Consider the following 22,569-nt stretch of genomic DNA (forward strand, 5'->3'; position numbering starts at 1 on the left):
TGTGATTAGAGTTCCACATCTTTTATTTAAGTGAAACTACTACAAAACAATAAACTAACAACGAAACATGAAAGTAGTGGTGCCACATACACAAAACATCCAACGAACGTGAAGTACAACGCGCGCACATAGGCACTAACTGAAACAATATCCCACAAAGCAGGTGGGAGAAAGGGCTTCCTAAATATGATCGCCAATTAGAGGCAACGATTACCAGCTGCCTCTAATTGGGAACCATACAAACCACCAACATAGAAATACAATGACTAGAACACCCCCCTAGTCACGCTCTGACCTAAACACCATAGAGAACCAGGGGCTCTCTATGGTCAGGGCATGACATTAATAGAAAATTATACTTTTTAAAAATAGCTCTCTTTTTCAAACAAGCATTGCAGAGCTGGCTACTATTTCAATTTCATCCCCCTGAAAAGATGGAACAAATATTATGGCTGAACTCAAATGGGCTGGTTGATAAAATACCTGTATTTATGGGAAAGATGTTTGAAAAGGTTATTTTGTTCTTAAATGATATTGTAAATTGTAATGGTAGAGTTATGTCCCTCATGAAGATTTTTAATGTACCGATTCCATGGTATGGTATGAGTTGATATATAAAACAATGCAAGATTCAAGACTTCGTGCTTTTCAGCTAAAATTATTATATAGAATTCTTGCCACCAACAAAATGTTGAATATTTGGTGCATAAAATCATCGAGGATACAGAATCAATAGACCATTTATTTTGGTATTGCCCTCTGTTAGCCTGTTTCTGGTCTCAGGTTCAGGAATGTCTGAAAATGAATAGCATTGATCTAAAATTGACCCTAGAAATAGTACTGTTAGGAGATCTGGAGAGACCGGGTCAGTCAATTAATAATATACTAATATTCTTAATAAAAATATTTATCTTTAACTCGCAATCTGTGGATTCTATTCAATTAGATAGATTGAAATTGTACGTTAAACATCACAGCATAGTTGAAAGATATGTGTTGCGTAGGAACCCGAAGTGGGTGGCCAGCAGAGATAGATGGGATGGGCTGAGGGAAGCTGAGGGTTGGGATGTGGAATTGGAGACAAGAGGGAGTGAAGTTGCTGCGCGGGAGATAGAATGATTGTCAAAGATAAGTTTTTTTATTTTTTAAGTCTACATAAAACATAATAAAAAGTCCGTTTGAATGACACTAAGGGGCAGTGACTTTACAACTAATGCCGGTTTGCCTGAGGCTGATGACGTGCAGGTGTTTGTACACATGCATATGTAACGGATGTGAAATGGCTAGCTAGTTAGCGGGTACGCGCTAGTAGCATTTCAATCAGTTACGTCACTTGCTCTGAGACTTAAGTAGGGTTGCCCCTTGCTCTGCAAGGGCCGCGGCTTTTGTGGAGCGATGGGTAACGACCGTGCTTCGTGGGTGACTGTTGTCGATGTGTGCAGAGGGTCCCTGGTTCGCGCCCGTGTCGGGGCGAGGGGACGCCGTAAAGTTATACTGTTAAATTGATGCTGTTGATCCGGATCACTGGTTGCTGCGGAAAAGGAGGAGGTTGAAAGGGGGGTGAGTGTAACGGATGTGAAATGGCTAGCTAGTTAGCGGGTGCGCGCTAGTAGCATTTCAATCAGTTACGTCACTTGCTCTGAGACTTTAAGTAGGGTTGCCCCTTGCTCTGCAAGAGCCGTGGCCTTTGTGGAGCGATGGGTAATGATGCTTCGTGGGCGACCGTCGTTGATGTGTGCAGAGGGTCCCTGGTTCGCGCCCGGGTCGGGGCGAGGGGACGGTTTAAAGTTATACTGTTACACATATACACACTCTCATTCAAATAAACGCATACAAGAACACACACATATATTTTATAGTGCCAGACACGCACACAAACATATGCAGTTGGCATTGCTGTATGATTTTAGGTGTCCTTGATGTCCTTTGTTTTAAATGTATTCATTTTTTAAATTATTTATTTTGCATTGCTCATCATTAATCACTAGTCGGTACCCCACCCTCAACCTTGAGGCTGCTGTATATGGTCATAGTCATTGAACACTGGCCACTTTAATAATGTTTACATACTGTCTTGCCCACTTTATGTGTGTATATACTGTATTCTAGTCATGGCTCATCCTATATAACTACTGCTGTACACACTTTTTCTATTCATATTAGCCCCCGACTAAAAAAAATCTTTGTCGACCCGAGTTGCTCTGTTCTTTCAACCAGTCGATTGGTCGAAAAGTTGGATTGGTCGAAATGTTTAAGCTTTATTTTTTCCATATATAGACAGGTGATTCAATAAAATAAACGACATATGCACTGAGCTTGTCTGATGCTTTTAGCACACTGTTTGATTAAATAATTAAGACACACAAATGACTCAAAGAGCGTAACGCTCACACTGTGTTAATAAAAATGATAGCGAGTGCCTGTGTGACTGGCACACGTTGTCTCGCTCTCCTTCCTACTGCAGAGAAATGGCAGCACAACAAGTGTTTATTGCGCAGCCTATCGACCAGTCGACTAAATGGGGTCAACCCTAATTTACTGACCATACTGTCTATATACACCATTTATATACTATATATTTATAAACTATATATTTATATTCTGATCTCTGACATTGCTCGTTCTGATGTTTACATTTTTTGTTGTCTTTATTACTTTTGGATTATGTGTGTATTGCTGTACTGTCACGCCCTGATCTGTTTCATCTGGCCTTGTGCTTGTCCCCACCCCCCACCAGGTGTCTCCCATCTTCCCCACTTATACTCTGCCCCTGTTGTTACAATAAACATTGTTACTTCACACAGTCTGCACTTGGGTCTTACCTTGATTCTTGATAGTGAGAACTGGCTATGACTGACCCAGCAGACTTGGACCAGCTCCGCAACGCCATCTCCTCCCAAGGAGCCACCATTGGTAGGCACGAGGAGTTGCTTCCCGGTCTGATGGAAGGGTTCCAGGCTGTGGCCGAACGTCATGACCTAGCCTTGGACGCATTGCGGGAGAAATTCCATGGGTTGTCTACTAGGCAGCCTACCACGGCGGTAACTTCCCAGCCCCTCTGTAACTCGACTGGTAGCAGCGCTGTCACCCCGGTTTCCCGGGAATCCAGCTTGCCTCCCTCGGAGCGCTACGGTGGAGATTCCATAACCTGCCGGGCCTTTCTGCCAGTGTGCTCTCGTTTCCGAGCTGCAGCCTTCTTCGTTCCTCTTGGACCGCTCAAAGATAGGGTACATTATTACGCTGTTGTGCGGGAGGGCACTCGCCTGGGCCACGGCAGTGTGGGAGCAATAGTCCACCGGCTGCCTCAGTCTGGTGGTATTCGTGGTGGAGGTGAGAAGTTTTTGAGGCTCCGGTGTCCGGGAGAGAGCCTGCCCGGAAGTTACTCCAGCTTTGGCAGGACACCCTCAGTGTGGCAGACTATGAGGTGGAGTTGCGCACACTAGCAGCGGAGGGTACCTGGAACCCGGAAGCGCTGTTCGACACGTTCCTGCATGGATTATCGGAGGAGCTAAAGGATGAGCTGGTAGCCCGAGAACTACCAATGGATCTCGAATCACTCATCGCTTTAACCATCCTGATCGATGGTCGGCTACGGGAATGTAGGAGGGAGAAGAGGTCCGATTGCGGTCACAATAGCTCACTCAGGGATCCCACCTTGCATCTGATGAACTCTGGAAGTCCCTGGCGTCTACGTCCCCGAGAGGATCCGAGCTTACCTAAGTCCCTCCAAGAGCCTCCGGAGACTGCCGATTCACCTCTTCCCGAGCCGATGCAGCTCGGCAGGGCGAGGCTGTCTCCAGCCGAACGCATATGCAGACTTGAGACCCAGAGTTGTCTGTATTGCGGTACTGCTGGTCATTTTGTGTCTACCTGTCCCTTCAAGAGACCGAGCTCATTCGTTGGAGTGAGTACACTGGTGGGTCTTGAAGATAATTGTTCTCCGCCCCCGTCTCCATGCCATCCTGCTGTGGGGTGACCAGTCCAAGTATCTTCAGGTACTCATCGACTCAGGGGCCGATGTGAGTCTCATAGACGTTACCCTGGCATCCAAGCTGTGCATCCCCACTCAACCCCTCTCCATTCCCATGGGTGTTAGAGCGCTGGACGGGCGCTCTATAGGCCGGGTCACCCCCCAGACCACCCCTTTCAACTTACGATTGTCGGGAACCACAGCGACACGATTCAATTCCTGCTGGTTGAGTCTCCGCAGGGTACTGTGGTATTGGGATTCTCTTGGCTCCAGCGACACAATCCCTCCATTAACTGGGCTACTGGTGCCAGTACTACTGGAGCCTGTCCTGCCACACTCATTGCCTGAAGTCAGCTCTGCCTGCCCCGGGAAGTGTTCCTGGGGGCTTGGAAATTGCCCCGGACCTCTCCGCCAGCTTCGCAGAGTACCAGGACATCCGGGAGGGGTTCAGTAAGGCCCGGGCCACTTCGATTCCGCAGCACCGACCGGTATCCAAGAAGGTCAAGACTGAGGCGCTGGCATGCCACTATAGTGTCGCGGCTACACCCCCGGAAGCTGATGCCTTTCCCCCCTGCTCCAAGATCATTAGCCCCTCTGCTTTTCATCCTCTGTTTCCCCATACCCTCTGTATTTTTCCTACCTTTTCTGTGTCTAGAGTCAAAACCATGTCTGACTGCCCCTTGTCTTCTGTTTCTAGGCCCATCCTTTCCCCCCGTGTCATTGGTGGCCAGCCAGCGTACACGGTGAGACGCCTCCTGAGGGTTCGGGGCAGGGATTTCCAGTACCTGGTTGACTGGGAGGGTTATGGCCCTGAGGAGAGGTGCTCGGTTCCCGCTAAAGACATCCTGGACCCGGGCCCTCATCGCCGACTTTCACCGCCGGCACCCCAGTCAACCAGGTATCCGCCCAGGTGGAACGCCAGGTGGCGTCCCTAGGGGGGGGGGGGGGTTACTGTCACGGCCTGGCCTGTTTCACCTCTCCGTGTGCTTGTCTCCACCCCCTCCAGGTGTTGCCCATCTTCCCCACTTATCCTATGGGTATCTATACCTGTATTTTCTGTCTGTATGTGCCAGTTCGTCTTGTTTGTTCAAGTCAACCAGCGTTTGTCTCTGCTCCTGTTTTTCCCCAGTCTCTCCTTTTCTCATCCTCCTGGTTTTTGACCCTTGCCTTTCCTGACCCTGTACCCGCCCGATCATTCTGCCTGTCCCTGGCCCTGCCTGCCGTTCTGTTCCTTTGCTCCGCCTCTGGATTTACCGACCTCTGCCTGACCTGAGCCTGCCTGCCGTCCTGTACCTTGGCCTCTACTCTGGATTATTGACCCCTGCCTTTCTTGACCTGTCGTTTGCCTACCCCTGTTGTTACAATAAACATTGTTACTTCACACAGTCTGCACTTGGGTCTTACCTTGATTCCTGATATATAGATTACTGCAGTGTTGGAGCTAGAAACATAAGCATTATGCTGCACTTGTGATAACATCTGCAAATCTGTGAATGTGACCAATAAATTTGATTTGATTTCATGCTCTTCCTGCTGCCTCTGGAAATTCAGGACTTTTAATTAAGATTGTTTTGCTGACAAATATCGCAACAGAATTAAGCATCATCTTGGTGAATATAGAATATTTATTTCTGAGAGAGAGAGAGAGAGAGAGAGACTTTCCTCTGTCAGGTATTTTGTTCTATAGAGCCTAGTTAATACCTTTCTCAACCCTATTTTCCAGGTGGTGCTCCTGTCTGCCACCATGCCTCAGGATGTGCTGGAAGTCACCAAGAAGTTCATGCGTGACCCAATCCGTATCCTGGTGAAGAAGGAGGAGCTCACTCTGGAGGGTATTCGCCAGTTCTACATTAACGTGGAGAAAGAGGTATTGCTGTTCTCGATGCTTGTTCTAGGAAAGTATATATAGATACAAAAATATGGCTCTTTATATATGCTTGTGATACAAGAGTTTCGTGAGGCCCCTTGCCCCTTCTAGTGATAAATAAAGTCATGGAGCAGCCTATTTAACTAAAACAGTTGATTTTAACATTTTTAAAAACATTTTTAAAAAAGGATCTAAAAGAAGAACAAAGGTCATGAAGTAGACAGATTTTGTCAAATTTTGTCACCATTTTGTCAACACAGTAACTCTTTGGGCTCGGAATTGCCTGGGGCCTCAAGATACGATATGCAATTCTGTGATTTTATTGCGATTCGAGGTTTCAAACATATTGCTCACCATATGTCTGCTTCAGAGGGACAAGAGAGAGCCGTGAGAAAACAAGTTTTGATCAGTTATGGAAATAAGTGCTCAAAACAAATTGGCTCCCTATTTAACACCAGACTGCAACATTCTAACAGTGTAATTGATAAATGTAATATATGCTATCTCAAAAATATTCATTTGATTGTGTTTATGAAGGCCTTGGATAGCATTGGAATAGGATTTGTATTGAATTTAAAATAACACAATAGCATTTTCATTAGTTTGTTACTGTAGGCTATATGTAAAAACAAAACAAACAAACAAATTCATTAGTGTTCAATCTATTTTATTGGCTGAGTGCCTGTGTTACAACTACAGTATGACACAGAAAGCATATGTTGGAACACGGTAACAGCTTTTTATAATGACAACATTTAAAAAAAAAATACCCCAACCACGAGCCGTCTAATGATGAAAACATCTGTAACCTAAACATCATTATAAGTGCCAAATGGCCTTGTTAAAATCAGAACAAAAGCAATAATGGCATTATAGTGGGCTCCAAATGTATTGAGACAGTAAACAAAACGTGTTTTTGTTTAGGTTGAGTTTCGGGGTGATTATCAGCTGGGAAATGCACTTTCACTTGTCGGGAGAAGGAGCGGAGCAGGCCCTACTGTCGGGAGAAGGAGGGGCAACGGGGGGAACCATAAAAATATGACACGCCCTCCTAAAACTGGTTAGAACTCCAGTTCTGATACTGTATGTAACTGTCGATTTTTGCAACCCCCCCCCCTTCACTAGTAACTGTTCTGATCACATACAGTTGTAGTCGGAAGTTTACATACATACACAATAGCCAAATGCATTTAAATTCAGTTTTTCACAATTCCTGACATTTAATCCTAGTAAAAATTCCCTGTTTTAGGTCAGTTAGGATCACCACTTTATTTTAAGAATGTGAAATGTCAGAATAATAGTAGAGAGAATGATTTATTTCAGCTTTTATTTCTTTCATCACATTCCCAGTGGGTCAGAAGTTTACATACACTCAATTAGTATTTGGTAGCATTGCCTTTAAATTGTTTAACTTGGGTCAAACGTTTCAGGTAGCCTTCCACAAGCTGGGTGAATTTTGGCCCAATCCTCCTGACAGAGCTGGTGTACCTGAGTCAGGTTTGTAGGCCTCCTTGCTCGCACACCCTTTTTCAGTTCTGCCCACAAATGTTCTATGGGATTGAGGTCAGGGCTTTGTGATGGCCACTCCCATACCTTGACTTTGTTGTCCTTAAGCCTTTTTGCCACAACTTTGAAAGTATGCTTGGGGTCATTGTCCATTTGGAAGACCCATTTGCGACCAAGCTTTAACTTCCTGACTGATGTCTTGAGATGTTGCTTCACTATATCCACATAATTTTCCTCCATAATTTTCCTATTTTCATCTATTTTGTGAAGTGCACCAGTCCCTCCTGCAGCAAAGCACGCCCACAACATGATGCTGCCACCCCCGTGCTTTACGGTTGGGATGGTGTTCTTCGGCTTGCAAGCCTCCCCCTTTTTCCTCCAAACATAACGATGGTCATTATGGCCAAACAGTTCTATTTTTGTTTCATCAGACCAGAGGACATTTCTCCAAAAAGTACAATCTTTGTCCCATGTGCAGTTGCAAACCGTAGTCTGGCTTTTTTTATGGCGGTTTTGGAACAGTGGCTTCTTCCTTGCTGAGTGGCCTTTCAGGTTATGTCGATATAGGACTCGTTTTACTGTGGATATAGATACTTTTGTACCTGTTTCCTCTAGCATCTTCACAAGGTCCTTTGCTGTTGATTGATTTGCACTTGTCGCACCAAAGTACGTTCATCTCTAGGAGACAGAACGCGTCTCCTTCCTGAGCGGTATGACGGCTGCGTGGTCCCATGGTGTTTATACTTGCGTACTATTATTTGTACAGATGAACGTGGTACCTTCAGGCATTTGGAAATTGCTCTCAAGGATGAACCTGACTTGTGGAGGTCTACAATTGTTTTTCTGAGGTCTTGGCTGATTTCTTTAGATTTTCCCATGATGTCAAGCAAAGAGGCACTGAGTTTGAAGGTAGGCCTTGAAATACATCCACAGGTACACCTCCAATTGACTGAAATAATGTAAATTAGCCTATCAGAAGCTTCTAAAGCCATGACATAATTTTCTGGAATTTTCCAAGCTGTTTAAAGGCACAGTCAAATTAGTGTATGTAAACTTCTGACCCACTGGAATTGTGATACAGTGAATTATAAGTGAAATAATCTGTATGTAAACAGTTGTTGGACAAATGACTTGTGTCATGCACAAAGTAGATGTCTTAACCGACTTGCCAAAACGATTCTTTGTTAACAATAAATGTGTGGCGTGGTTGCAAAACGAGTTTTAATGACTCCAACCTTAGTGTATGTAAACTTCCGACTTCAACTGTAGAATACTAATCAGTAAGCAGGTTTCCAATGACTAGACAAAAGCTCAAATCTTTGCGACATCTGTAATGGAAACGGCAGATAGAAAACATTTTCTAAAGATTAAAAAGAAAATGTTTTTACATACGTTCAACAGGGGTTGATTTTTCTTTTGTGGAACTTTTGTTGTGACAAATGATGCTGGAAACGTTTTTTTTGGAAATCATTTTGAAGTAGTGGGGCACGTGGTGTCATCAAATAACTATTAAGCTCCACATTTAATTCTAAATTATACTGCTTGCAGAATAATTTTTTCGAACTATACAAATGTTTTTTTGCAGGACAATGATTGTCCTGACTTTCAAGAATGCCGGAATTGCTTCGCTTTTCTTTTCTGGTTGGCTGGCAAGTTTCACCGCTACAGGAGTGCAAGTTTCACCATGCCACGGATCGTGGCATACGTTAACACATGAGAATTATTAGAATATGGCAAATATTAGTAAATTATTGCATTCTATGCATGCTGGTATGAGGGCATACAGGCTGTTGGCAATGTATTAATGCGCAATTTAATGGAAACACTTGAATCACTTCATTCTTTTTCGACACTGTAGGGTTTTTGCGAAAGTGTGATGTAAAGTGTGACGTCATTCCATCCAGCTGAGTTTATCGATACAGGATATTTCAATGAAACGCACCGTAGCAGGCAATTGTCGCATGTGTTTTCTACGCAAGCATTCTAAATGTTGACCATCACTGGAAAGGTTAATGAAAACATAGCTAGTGATGAGTTTAGAGATCGCCTCTCCTTCGTTAAACTTGTAGTACTTGATTATTTGATTATCAAGATGGTTGATTTTGCATGAAAATATCTTTCTACAGTGATACTAATAATGTATGGCTGTATCCTTTTAAGCACCCTTTTAAATGTTTTTGGGGTCCCAAGTTCCCGCCGTCTCCCATGCTGTTAGAGAAACGGCGTTCTTTGGCAAAGAAAGCAGACTGCTCTCCACCGTGGCTGGGATCTCTGTCCCTCTCCACTACTTAGCTTTAAAGCAACGTGACTCCCATGTCTTCGGTCTCAATTCAACCCCCTTTCCATTGTTAGGAGTGGAAGCTGGACACCCTGTGTGATCTGTACGAGACCCTGACCATCACCCAGGCTGTGATCTTCATCAACACCCGCAGGAAGGTGGACTGGCTGACTGAGAAGATGCATGCCAGGGACTTTACTGTCTCTGCCCTGGTAAGAGCTCCTGCACCTCCAGCTCTGTGTCCATGTCCCACAGTGTTGTCATACCTAACACCCAGGTATGTGTTTGGTGATGGACATATGGGTTGATAATGGTTAGTGATATGTGCGTTGATGTTTTAGTAATAATATGTTGTCATATACCACTCAGGTATGTGGATGATGATGATGATGATGATGAACAAAGGCATACAGTGGCTTCAGAAAGTTTTCACACCCCTTGACTTTTTCCACATTTTGTTGTGTTACAAAGTGGGATTAAAATGGATTTAATTGTCATATTTTATCAACGATCTACATGAAATACTCAAAGTGGAAGAAAAATTCTAACATTGTATGTAAAAAAAGACAAGCGAAATAAAACCCGAATATATCTTGATTAGATTAGTGTTCAATCCCCTGTGTCAATACATGTTAGAATCTCCTTTGTCAGCAATTACAGCTGTGAGTCTTTCTGGGTAAGTCTCCCATTTATTATTTCAAAAACTCTTCAAGCTATGTCAAATTGCTTGTTGATCATTGCCCGACAATCATTTTCAGGCTATAACACAACAAAATGTGGAATAAGTGAAGAGGTATGAATACTTTCTGAAGGCATTGTATTATGTGACTTGTTAAGCAAATATCCAAACCTTTGCATTGCTTGTTGTCTGGGGTTTTAGGCTGGGTTTCTGTATTAGCACTTTGTGACATGCTGTTGTGAAAAGGGCTTTATAAATACATTTGATTTGATACTCCTGGACGTATTTAGGCTTGCCATAACAAAGGGGTTAAATACTTTTTGACTCGAGACATTTCAGCTTTTCATTTTTTATTTATTTGTAAACATTTTGAAAAACTTCATTCCAATTTGATATTATGGGAGCGTTGTGTGTAGGCCAGTGACAAACACATCTAAATATGATACATTTTACATTTAGGCAGTAACACAACAGAATGTGGATAAAGTCAATGGGTGTGTGAATACTTTCTGAAAACTGGTAACAGTTTATGAGCTGGGTTTCCAGGTGCCGATTTATGCCTAGTCCTGGATTTAAAGCACGATCTCTCGGACTAGCTTAATCTGTGTCGGAGAGAGTGAGTGGCACTGAGTCTTATCTGCCAGGGGTAGAGAGACAAAGCCATATTCATCCCAGCCGACTCTGCCGTGAGAGCAACAGGTTGGTCCATGCTATCGGCACAAACTCGTCATTGAGTTAAACACTTAATACGGGGCACAGGGTTGAAGTGTCTGTAATTTATCCTATTGCGATGTCATTGTTTACATTAAACACGTTAGTTTGCAATATCTACAGAAGCCACGGCCTTCGATCTCCACAGTATAGTTCCTATCTTTGTCACAATGTTCCTCCTGTACTTCTTGGTGCCTCTATTTGTGCAGAAAACATCTCGTTGATCTGGTTAGATCAGCATTTGTATGATTCCCATAGATCAGTATTTGTGTGATTCCCATAGGTCAGCATTTGTGTGATTCCCATAGATCAGCATTTGTATGATTCCCATAGATCAGCATTTGTATGATTCCCATAGGTCAGCATTTGTATGATTCCCATAGATCAGCATTTGTGTGATTCCCATAGATCAGCATTTGTATGATTCCCATAGATCAGCATTTGTATGATTCCCATAGATCAGCATTTGTATGATTCCCATAGATCAGCCATTGTATGATTCCCATAGATCAGCCATTGTATGATTCCCATAGATCAGCATTTGTGTGATTCCCATAGATCAGCATTTGTATGATTCCCATAGATCAGCATTTGTATGATTCCCATAGATCAGCATTTGTATGATTCCCATAGGTCAGCATTTGTATGATTCCCATAGATCAGCATTTGTATGATTCCCATAGATCAGCATTTGTATGATTCCCATAGGTCAGCATTTGTATGATTCCCATATATCAGCATTTGTATGATTCCCATAGATCAGCATTTGTATGATTCCCATAGATCAGCATTTGTATGATTCCCATAGGTCAGCATTTGTGTGATTCCCATAGGTCAGCATTTGCATGATTCCCATAGATCAGCATTTGTATGATTCCCATAGATCAGCATTTGTATGATTCCCATAGATCAGCATTTGTATGATTCCCATAGGTCAGCATTTGTGTGATTCCCATAGATCAGCATTTGTATGATTCCCATAGGTCAGCATTTGTGTGATTCCCATAGATCAGCATTTGTATGATTCCCATAGATCAGCATTTGTATGATTCCCATAGGTCAGCATTTGTATGATTCCCATAGGTCAGCATTTGTATGATTCCCATAGGTCAGCATTTGTATGATTCCCATAGATCAGCATTTGTATGATTCCCATAGGTCAGCATTTGTATGATTCCCATAGGTCAGCATTTGTATGATTCCCATAGGTCAGCATTTGTATGATTCCCATAGGTCAGCATTTGTATGATTCCCATAGATCAGCATTTGTATGATTCCCATAGATCAGCATTTGTATGATTCCCATAGGTCAGCATTTGTATGATTCCCATAGATCAGCATTTGTATGATTCCCATAGATCAGCATTTGTATGATTCCCATAGATCAGCATTTGTATGATTCCCATAGATCAGCCATTGTATGATTCCCATAGATCAGCATTTGTATGATTCCCATAGATCAGCATGTGTATGATTCCCATAGATCAGCATTTGTATGATTCCCATAGGTCAGCATTTGTTGTGTCTTTTTTATGATTTTTGTAACCGTTTGATCTTGGTACGGCATCGAGATTCATGAAATGCTTGTGGCGTTCGTTCACTAAGGTGATGTCAGATCCAGGCTAACTATCTTGTCTGACTATAAGTGGCTCGGTTTAAGAGTGTCTGCTAAATGTAACGTCGTCCTTCCTCCCCAGCACGGTGACATGGACCAGAAGGAGAGGGACCTGATCATGAGGGAGTTCCGCTCTGGCTCCAGCCGTGTCCTCATCACCACAGATCTGCTGGTGAGTTGAGTTCAGGACTACCTTGGTAGAGCACGCTGTGCCCTGAATCTTTTCATATGTTGGATGTGAAATTATGTTAATATCTTATTATATTAATTGAATGTGTAAGTGGGCTCTATATGATTTATTTAATTACTCTTATTGAACAGTGATGACAAAGCTTGAATCAAGTGGCAACATGTATACATTTTTAGTATGTGATCACTGTTGGATCTGAACCCATAACCTTTGGCATTGCTATCACCACACTCTCTTACCAACTGATCCACGCAGGACTGAGCTAGCCTGCACCAGTGTTCAGGGTAATAAAGCAATGGCAGCTAGAGGTCAGGCAGTGCAGGAGTGTTGATCATGTTTCTCCTTTCAGGCCCGAGGAATTGACGTTCAGCAGGTGTCTCTGGTTATCAACTATGACCTGCCGACCAACCGTGAGAACTACATTCACAGGTAGGAGGGACCCTTAGGCATGGGCGTTATAGCGTATTTGACTATATACTGGTATTGATGCAGAAGCCTGAATGTTTGGTTTGTTAAATGTGATATGCTACTCCGCTAAATGTGATATGCTACGACCACTTGCGCTCAGTCTGCATGGTTAATACAGCACTTGCGACAAGATGTTGATGACAACGATGCTCATTAATATAAATCCACAACGTTCTATAATTACACTATTAGGTTGTGTGTCTTGCGGTGTGCAAACAGCTAGTGTCTTTTTTTAGCAAGTTGTTGCTAAAATTGTATAGTTTTAGCCGCTAATGCTAATCGGCAGTTAGGTAATACATTTACTGAGTCGGAGCAAACGTAACTAGCTAATACAGCCTGATACCAGTGCTGGTGTAGGCCTAAGTCATCATTGTTTTTGTGTAACAGTATCTTCTAAATCAAAGAGGAATAGGCGAAGCATGAAAATGTTAGCTATATGAAGTAGCTAAGACAAAACATTTAATGTAGCTTGATTATAGGGTCCCCTAGGTAACACTGACCAACACTTTGGTTCCTACCCTGTCACAATAATTCCTCCCTGGGCTTTTTCATTCATTGTCATGTCAAACAACACTGTATTCAAAGTGCTCACTATTGTGTTGTAACTATAGAATTTGAATAATCATTCTATTGCCTTGATTCCATCAGTTCACCCAAGTGTTTTGATCTAAATCGCAATTACACTGTTTTGGTAAATTTGAGATTTTTGGGGCACATATCGTGCAGCCCTATGTAGCAGTGTGGAAATGATCTCAAAGGAGTGCAGAAATTGATTAAAATGCTGAGTATTTAGTTTGATTTAACAATATTAAGCAATCAGAATGGAGAAAGCCCCATTTGAAATCACTTAGTGGGGAATCCCGACCCAAGTTAAGCGTAAATTTAACGGAATTCCCTTTTTATGCACTTTTCTATCAATGCGTATTCTGACTTTAAATTTAAGCATGAGAATAGCATGCGATTCAGCCGCTTTTCATTTGGGCTGAATATCAAAGAAATGGTTTGGTGGAGCTGCGTCTACAGATACTGTATTCTCATCGTGACTTAATTCCAACATAATTCCACCACCTTTACGGACGATGAAACCTGTCAGTTCCATGCGGAATTTTTTTTTAAATATAGAGAACACCATTCTTCATGCATTGTAATTATTAAAAGCAAATTGATAAGAAATAGGTAAATGAGTAAGACGTTTTAAATAAGGCATTTGTAAATATAAATTACAATTGTTTTAGATCTATTTTACCTCAACGATGGAGACAAATGTGAAACCAGTCATATGGCAGCAATTTCCACAATGAAGTTTATATGAAATGCTGGCCTTGGGATAACATTTGGAGACGCAAACTATAGGCCTCTGCAGCCATGCGCAAATTACAGTATAGCAACAAACCTAAAGAGTTGATTCATGATTTCTAGAATATTTTAATTATACCCAGACTTTTCACTGTATTTTTTACAATTTGTATCATGTTTATATATTAGCTACTATCAGTAGCCACTGTCAGGTATACCCGCATACATTTACAGTGCCTTCAGAAAGTAGGCTATAAAAATGGCACCTTGAGGAAAACCTGGTTCAGGCTGCTTTCCAACACACTGGGAGACTAATTCACCTTTTAGCAGGACATTAACCTAAAACACAAGGCCAAATCTATCCTGGAGTTGCTTAACAAGATGACATTGAATGTTCCGGAGTGGCCTAGTTACAGTTTTTACTTAAAATTGTCTTGAAAATCTATGGCAAGATTTGAAAATGGCTGTCTAGCAAAATACAACTTGACAGAGCTTGAAGAATTTGAGAATAATGTGCAAATTTTGTACAATCCAGGTGTGCAAAGCTCTTGCAATGTTTTTGATTCATCCGCAGTTTTCTCCTTTCACAGCCATTCAACTCTGTAACGGTTTTAAAGTCACCATTGTCCTCCTGGTGAAATCCCTAAGTGATTTCCTTCCTCTGAGTTAGGAAGGACGCCTGTTTCTTTGTAGTGACTGGGTGTATGGATTAGGGTTATCCCCGACCCCCAAAAATATTAGTTGACCGAACGTAGTCTCTTCTTTCGACCAATCGATTGGTGTACTTTTCCATATATAGACACACTTTGTGTTTTAATAAAATCAACTATATCTACTGAACTTGTCTGATGCTTTAAGCATGCAGTTTGATTAAATAATTAAGACCCACAAATGTTTCGAGGAAGCCAGAGATCAAGATGGCCTAACCAGAAGAAAAAAAACTTGCCTCCCCCCTTGCGCATGCTGAATGAATGCGGAATAAATTTAATTCAACCGCTGAAACGATTGTCAATGAGGTTTTCAGTACATTTATCTAAAGCCATCCTTTTAAATTTGCTGTACCTTTTTAAAAAACACTCACTAACGCTTCAGAATATTAGGGATCAATGAAAGAAAGCCATGTAAATACACTCGTTCCTCTCCTTTTCAGCACCAATTGATCCTGATACTCTGATTGTTCAATCCATGAAATATTGGAAGGTGAGAAAGTTGTACAATAGGTTGGAGCAAAAATAAGTGGATGTTGGCTAGTGAACAATGCCGGGAAAATGCAAAACAAACTTGGTGCAAAACGAACTTCAGAAGTAATCAAGGCACAAGTGAATTTTTCCCAGTACTTTTGGTCCCTTAAAATGGGGGGGACTATGTACAACAATTGCTGTAATTTCTAAACGGTTCACCCGATATGGATGAAAATACCCGAAAAGTAAGGCTGATAGTCTGCACTTTAACTTCCTTGTAACATTTCAATTCCAAAGAGCTGAAGTACAGAGGCAAAACAACAATGTGTCACTGTCCCAATACTTTTGGAGCTCACTGTAATTGAAACATTCCAGAAATCATAAATGAACTCTGTAGGTTTGGCGTTCTACTGTCTTTTGTGCATGGCTACAGAAGCCTATAGCTCGGGTCTCCAAATTTCACCCCAAGTTACAAGGCCAGCATGTCATGAACTTCACTGTGGAAAATGTTGATATGCTTCAGTTTGCTACCCTATGACTGGTTTCCCATTTATTTCGATTTATTTACAATCTCCTTATCCAAACGGTTTACTAATTTACCTAGCTCTAATCAATAGTGCATGGAGAATGGTGTTATTTGTGTGGGATAAAATAAAGATGTTCCACTTGGAACCGACAAGTTGCTCGACGTTATTCGTTGTGCCTAAAGGTATTGGAATTATGAGGGAATTAGGTAGAGGTCAGAATACGGCGTATAAAGACACCTTTGCCACAACTTCATTTTTTGGACCTCCACCCCAGAATGAACAAACAGCGTGTGAATAGCATGCTATTCTCATGCTTAAATGAAAGGTCCGAATATGCATAGAGAGAAGTGCATACAAAGGGAATTATGTATAATTTACGTGTGCTTAACTCGGGTTTGAATTCCACCCGTAGAATTTGTTGCCACCCTAAGGTCATGCACTAGTTCTAAAGCAAATGAATCAGGAATTCCAGTTTTTTTTTACATTTCCAGAGTTTTCTATATTGATCTGCTCACATTCCTCCTGGTTTGTTCATTTCATGTTTATTTCACTACTGTTTTAATTCTAAATGCAGAGCGGCAGGGTTCATATTAACCTTGTCTTTAATTGTTGTGTGCCAGGATCGGGAGAGGAGGCCGTTTCGGCAGAAAGGGTGTTGCCATCAACATGGTAACTGAGGAGGACAAGCGCACACTCCGAGACATTGAGACGTTCTACAACACCACAGTAGAAGAGATGCCCATGAATGTGGCTGACCTGATCTAGAGTAGAGTACCCTGCCCCTGGCACCCTGCCTACTGGTGGTCTACATACCACAATCATCATCTCACTGTTCTCTAAAATCTCCCATTTCCTACCTATCACCCACCTATATTCCCACCTATCCAAGCCTCTCCCGTGTATCCCAATTTTGCGCTCTTAAATGGGTTGGGGAACCCCCGGTTTCCCTCCTTTTCCATGCCCTCTGCGGTCCCTCAGCTCAGCCCCACTCATTTGGTTCTCTATGGCTTAAAGGAAAGAGACCACCACTCCTGCTAGCCTTGCCTAATAAAAACCTAGAATTGTATGTTTACTTGGCCACAGACGAGGATCAGTATGTTTGCATTAGCAGCAGACTTCATGTCCTTATGTTGTATACAAGGACCCCTTGGGACTCCATTTCAATAGGAAATGGTCACTTCTTTGGGAAATGGGGATTGCGCTATGCAGTTGCAGTCTTTGTTATTTGCATTGGAGTTGTTATATTCTATCACTCTCCATTGCTGATATGCAGTAGATTTTCTGCAGGAGAGTTTTTAAACAAACAAAGGATGACATTGTTTATAAAAAAATAAATAAAAAATCCTCCATGTGCCTCCTTGAAAGTAGAGCTATTCATTTGAACACTGTTAATGAGTGCTAAGACACAAAATGTTGGTAGATATTTTGACTAAATATATATAAAACTACCAATATTTAATTCTAAAGTGTATAATTTACATTTCACAAAGGTTGGCATTTTGGGGGAGAAACTGAAGGTGTACAGAGGGGGCTATTGGGAGTTTTGCTTTGGGTGCAAAGACATTTGATGGACTACATGGAATGAAATTCCAGTATAAACATTTTATTTATTTTCCACACCTTTTTTTATTCATTAGTTTGGTTTCATTTTACAAATTGGGGGAGGGGGGTGACTTCAATAAAGTTACCAAATAAATAATGTGTCTGTTTTGCCAGTTATTTATCATCTTATTATAATCAGTAGCTATGTTTCCATTAACTTGTCCAGCGATTTTATTAAATTTTTTTGAATTTTGTCGACACTAACCAGGTTTCCATCCAACCTTATTATGCGAGTAAAGTACACGTTGCATAAAAGATGTCATGACAGTCCTGATGGAAACAGAACATTCTCCGGTTAACTTTCCAAATGCCGACAACAAAATACGCTAGACAAGGTGGGATCTTTTTGTGTCTACCAAATAACCATCATATTGAAGTAAACTTGGGTGTCACGCGATGACATGTTGTCCTTCCACAACGACTCATCGGGAAAGCGTGCAGTTTATTAGGCTACATATGAAATAAATGACGATGAACTTCACAGGGTGGTGAAAGTGCAATGTGATGAGCTTGATGCTTCTCTCCAATATCGAGGGTATTCATGGTGACATGATCATCGATGCTTGGCTGCCCTTTGACAAATAAAAATAATATTGGTCTGCCAGATTCCATCGATCCAGGCCAGAAGGATCCACCGGCTGTGGCACTCTTCTGATGAGTGCACCCGGAGGATAACTCGCAGCATGGTTGAGGAATCAGTGTTCAAGGGAACATGACTGAGAGCCGGTGGGAGTGACACAGGGAGGCCCTCCCTCGAAGACAACTTAACCGGCTTAGTGACGCCGCGGTGCCCAATACCGTGCGATTGGAGGCAAGAAGAAATGCAGAAATGGATCAGCCTGGCAACTCAAGGTATAGGGCCTTTGGTAATAGGCCTTTGGTAATGGCAAGACCAGCAATACTTGGCTGGCTAATCCTTCCTCAGTGGGATTCAAGCAAGGCCAGTACATCGAAGGGCTTAAGTTGAGGGCCAATATTTATCCCACCCCGGAGATGCTTGCAAGAGGAAGGCAAGAGATGGATTCCTCATGCAGACGCTGTCCAGACCCGTACGAATCTTGTTCACACATCTTGGGTCGATGCCCGTCGATCCAAGGAGCCTGCATAAATAGGCACAACAAGGTAATTGACCTATTAGCAACAGAAGCCGAAAGCAACGAATGGAACGTTATCAAGGAGATAAGTTTCTTTTCCCAGAATGGGAAACTGAGGAAACCAGACTCGTGAAAAAAGCTGCAGCTTTGGTGGTCAATGTTAGTGCCATACGAATTCAACTCTTGAGTTGGCTAGATCTAAAAAGATAATGCACTATCTCCATACTGCCCCAGAAATCCTAGAGAAGCTTCCGGGAGTCAACAAGGAAACATTTGGCTTCCCGTTAGGGAACAGGGCCATGTGACCCACTCGTAACAACCAAGTGCTGCGACCCAAGGGAGTATAGCAGTCCCGAAGGGCAGCCTTCGCAAAGCTGGTAAGCCAGAGAGTCCTGCTGTACTCCATAGATCTGCTCGAGGAAAAGGCTTTGAGTGACGAGGGTGCTTAAACCACCCGGGGCTACATCAGGTCAAGTGGGTTTGACATTCCTTGGTACTCCTGACAACGAAAACCCCAATCACGATTGGGAGACCACTTTGGCGGTCGTCAGAGCAAGGGGGCACTCTGACGATTGTGCAGGCCGAAGGGAGTGAACAAGGGATGGCCTGGTAATGAAAGTGCCTTCTCTTCCGCTCACAACACACAGCCACCCACACCCACACAGAGACGAACACAAGGTAAGGTGCGAAGGGATGGAGCGGTAACAAGTATCACACACACACTCATATTGGCAAAGCTCAAACATTTTCTTAAATAGTACCAGTCAAAAAATTTGGGCACCTACTCATTCAAGGGTTTTTCTTTATTTTTACTATTTTCTACATTGTAGAATAATAGTGAAGACATCAAAACTATGAAATATTACATGTGGAATCATGTAGTAACCACTCTTTGACTTGATATCAGCTTTGCACACTTGGAATTCTCTCAACCAGCTTCACCTGGAATGCTTTTCCAACAGTCTTGAAGGAGTTCCCACATATGCTGAGCACTTGTTGGCTGCTTTTCCTTCACTCTGCGGTCCAATTCATCCCAAACCATCCCAATTGGATTGAGGTCAGGTGATTTTGGAGGCCAGGTCATCTGATGCAGGACTCCATCGCTCTCCTTCTTGGTCAAGTAGCCCTTACACAGCCTGGAGGTGTGTTTTGGGTCATTGTCCTGTTGAAAAACAAATTATACTCCCACTAAGCGCAAACCAGATGGGATGGCGTATCGCTGCAGAATGTTGTGGTAGCCATGTTGGATAAGTGTGCCTTGAATTGTAAATAAATCAGACAGTGTCACCAGCAAAGCACCCCCACACAATCACACCACCTCCTCCATGCTTCACAGTGGGAACCACACATGCGTAGATCGTCCGTTCACCTATTCTGCGTCTCACAAAGACACGGTGGTTGGATCTAAAAATCTCATATTTGGACTCATCTGACCAAAGTACAGATTTCCTCCGGTCTAATGCCCATTGCTCGTGTTTCTTGGCCCAAGCAAGTCTCTTCTTATTATTGGTGTCCTTTAGTAGTGGTTTCTTTGCAGCAATTTGACCATGAAGGCCTGATTCACGCAGGCTCCTCTGAACAGTTGATGTTGAGATGTGTCTGTTACTTGAACTCTGTGAAGCATTTGTTTGGGCTGCAATTTCTGAGGCTGGTAACTCTAATGAACTTATCCTCTGCAGCAGAGGTAACTCTGGGTCTTCCTGTCCTGTGGCGGTCCTCATGAGAGCCAGTTTCATCATAACGCTTGATGGTTTTTGTGACTGCACTTGAAGAAACTTTGAAAGTTCTTTAAATGTTCCGCATTGACTGACCTTCTTGTCTTAAAGTTATGATGGACTTTCGTTTCTCTTTGCTTATTTGAGCTGTTCTTGCCATAATATGGATTTGGTCTTTTACCAAATAGGGCTATCTTCTGTATACCCGCCTGACTGATTGGCTCAAACATATTAAAAAGGAATTCCACAAATGTAAATTTTAACAAGGCACACCTGTTAATTGAAATGCATTCCAGGTGACTACCTCATGAAGCTGGTTGAGAGAATGCCAAGAGTGTGCAAAGATGTCATCAATGCAAACGGTGGCTACTATATATTTAGATTTGTTTTTTGGTTACTACATGATTCCATATGTGTTATTTCATAGTTCTGATGTCTTCACTATTATTCTACAATGTAGAAAATAGGTAAAATAAAGAAAAACCCTTGAATGAGTAGGTGTGTCCAAACTTTTGACTGGTACTGTGCGTCCTTACAATGGCCGAGGGCGCTACCATCCGATTCCCAGACGAATAATCCCTCTTATGTTGCCCTGAGGTGTCTCAGAGTGTCAGACGGAGACAAGCAGTAAGAAAACGGATGCCCACCCCAGCTGAAGGACGACCGATAGCATTGTCAGCCCCAGTGTCAAGCTCTCTTCTCCATGTAAGTAGTGTGTAGCACATTGATGACTAAATCAAATCCAAATAAAATTTTATTGGTCACATACACATGGTTAGCAGATGTTAATGCGAGTGTAGCAAAATACTTGTGCTTCTAGTTCCTACAGTGCAGTAATATCTAACAAGTATAATAGTCTACCTGGCCATGTGGCGCAACCGAATGACAAATTGATGATATTCAAAGGAGACGAGCCCCGTTTCGCTGGCGCTCCTCATGTCAAAGTTAAGAAATCAAATGAAGCGGGGTAAACGGCGGGTAATATGACTCTCGAGGTAGCCAAATGGTGACACACTGCTATAAAATGGCCAGTGGAGCGAAAGCTGGTCTCGTGTGTCATTTTCTTCATTCATAGAAGTCATATGTGATGAAAGTAATTAAGGTTTTTAAGAAGTATTTGTAATATAAAACCGATTAACATTGATAAAAATAGACTAAGTCAAAAAGGCAAAAATGCAGGGGCGCAACTTTCAACTGGGGATGGGGGGGACATGTCCTTCCCCACATTCTGAAATATGCATTTTTGTCCCCCCCCAGTTTCATCATTGGAATGATATACAAAACGAGTTAACGGTGTGCTTAAGAACCATGCGGATGCCTCTGCGCGGTCAGGTAGGTTGTTTGGAGTGTTTATCCGTTTTTTAAATTTTTTTATGTCACCCCCAATTCTAAAACCCTGCAAAAATGTATTTCTGTGGATTGGTGGGAAGAGGTCCCTGGACTAATAACAGTTGGTTGTATTCATGCAAGTCATATTGGGTTAAATATATTGAAGTATAGGAAGTATTTTCAACATAAAAAGCCCTGGAAAGCGTTGCGGTTCCGACAGTGTCCGGTGAGCTCTCGCTGGCCCTTGAAATTCCAGAAGAGAGGGTAGGGTGTAAATCTCTCCCTGGACAGTACCCATATCCGTAGCATCTCTACAAGGTGAACAGCCTCTGGCATGTTAGAACAAAGTATGTAAGGGAAGTCGGCAAGTCAGATCTAAAGGCTGGGTCGGTCGGGCTGGCGTGCGAAGCAGGGCTGGGCTCGAGCTGGGGAGAAGTCGCTCTGAAGCCCTCCTCTCGCAACCGTCGGAAGTTCGTTGTGCGGGCCGACTCGCGTACTCTCGTGCATGGTCTCGCAAGGGGCTGCGTGCGGAGGTTCGTCT

General features: G+C 42.6%; 1 protein-coding gene across 1 annotated transcript in view; it reads left to right on the forward strand.

Annotated features, from left to right (window-relative positions):
• The window catches only part of LOC129868708 (eukaryotic initiation factor 4A-I), a 41,404-nt gene extending 23,417 nt beyond the window's left edge, over positions 1-17,987 (forward strand). Inside the window, exons 7-11 of the mRNA XM_055942894.1 lie at positions 5,694-5,837; positions 9,696-9,833; positions 12,709-12,798; positions 13,166-13,245; positions 16,909-17,987. Coding sequence (XP_055798869.1) covers positions 5,694-5,837; positions 9,696-9,833; positions 12,709-12,798; positions 13,166-13,245; positions 16,909-17,053 — 597 coding nt within the window. The 3' untranslated portion in view covers positions 17,054-17,987. The remainder of the gene's footprint in view (positions 1-5,693; positions 5,838-9,695; positions 9,834-12,708; positions 12,799-13,165; positions 13,246-16,908) is intronic.
• Positions 17,988-22,569: the final 4,582 nt, after the last annotated feature.

The sequence above is a fragment of the Salvelinus fontinalis genome, chromosome 13, assembly GCF_029448725.1.
Source record: "Salvelinus fontinalis isolate EN_2023a chromosome 13, ASM2944872v1, whole genome shotgun sequence".
Lineage (NCBI taxonomy): Eukaryota > Metazoa > Chordata > Actinopteri > Salmoniformes > Salmonidae > Salvelinus > Salvelinus fontinalis.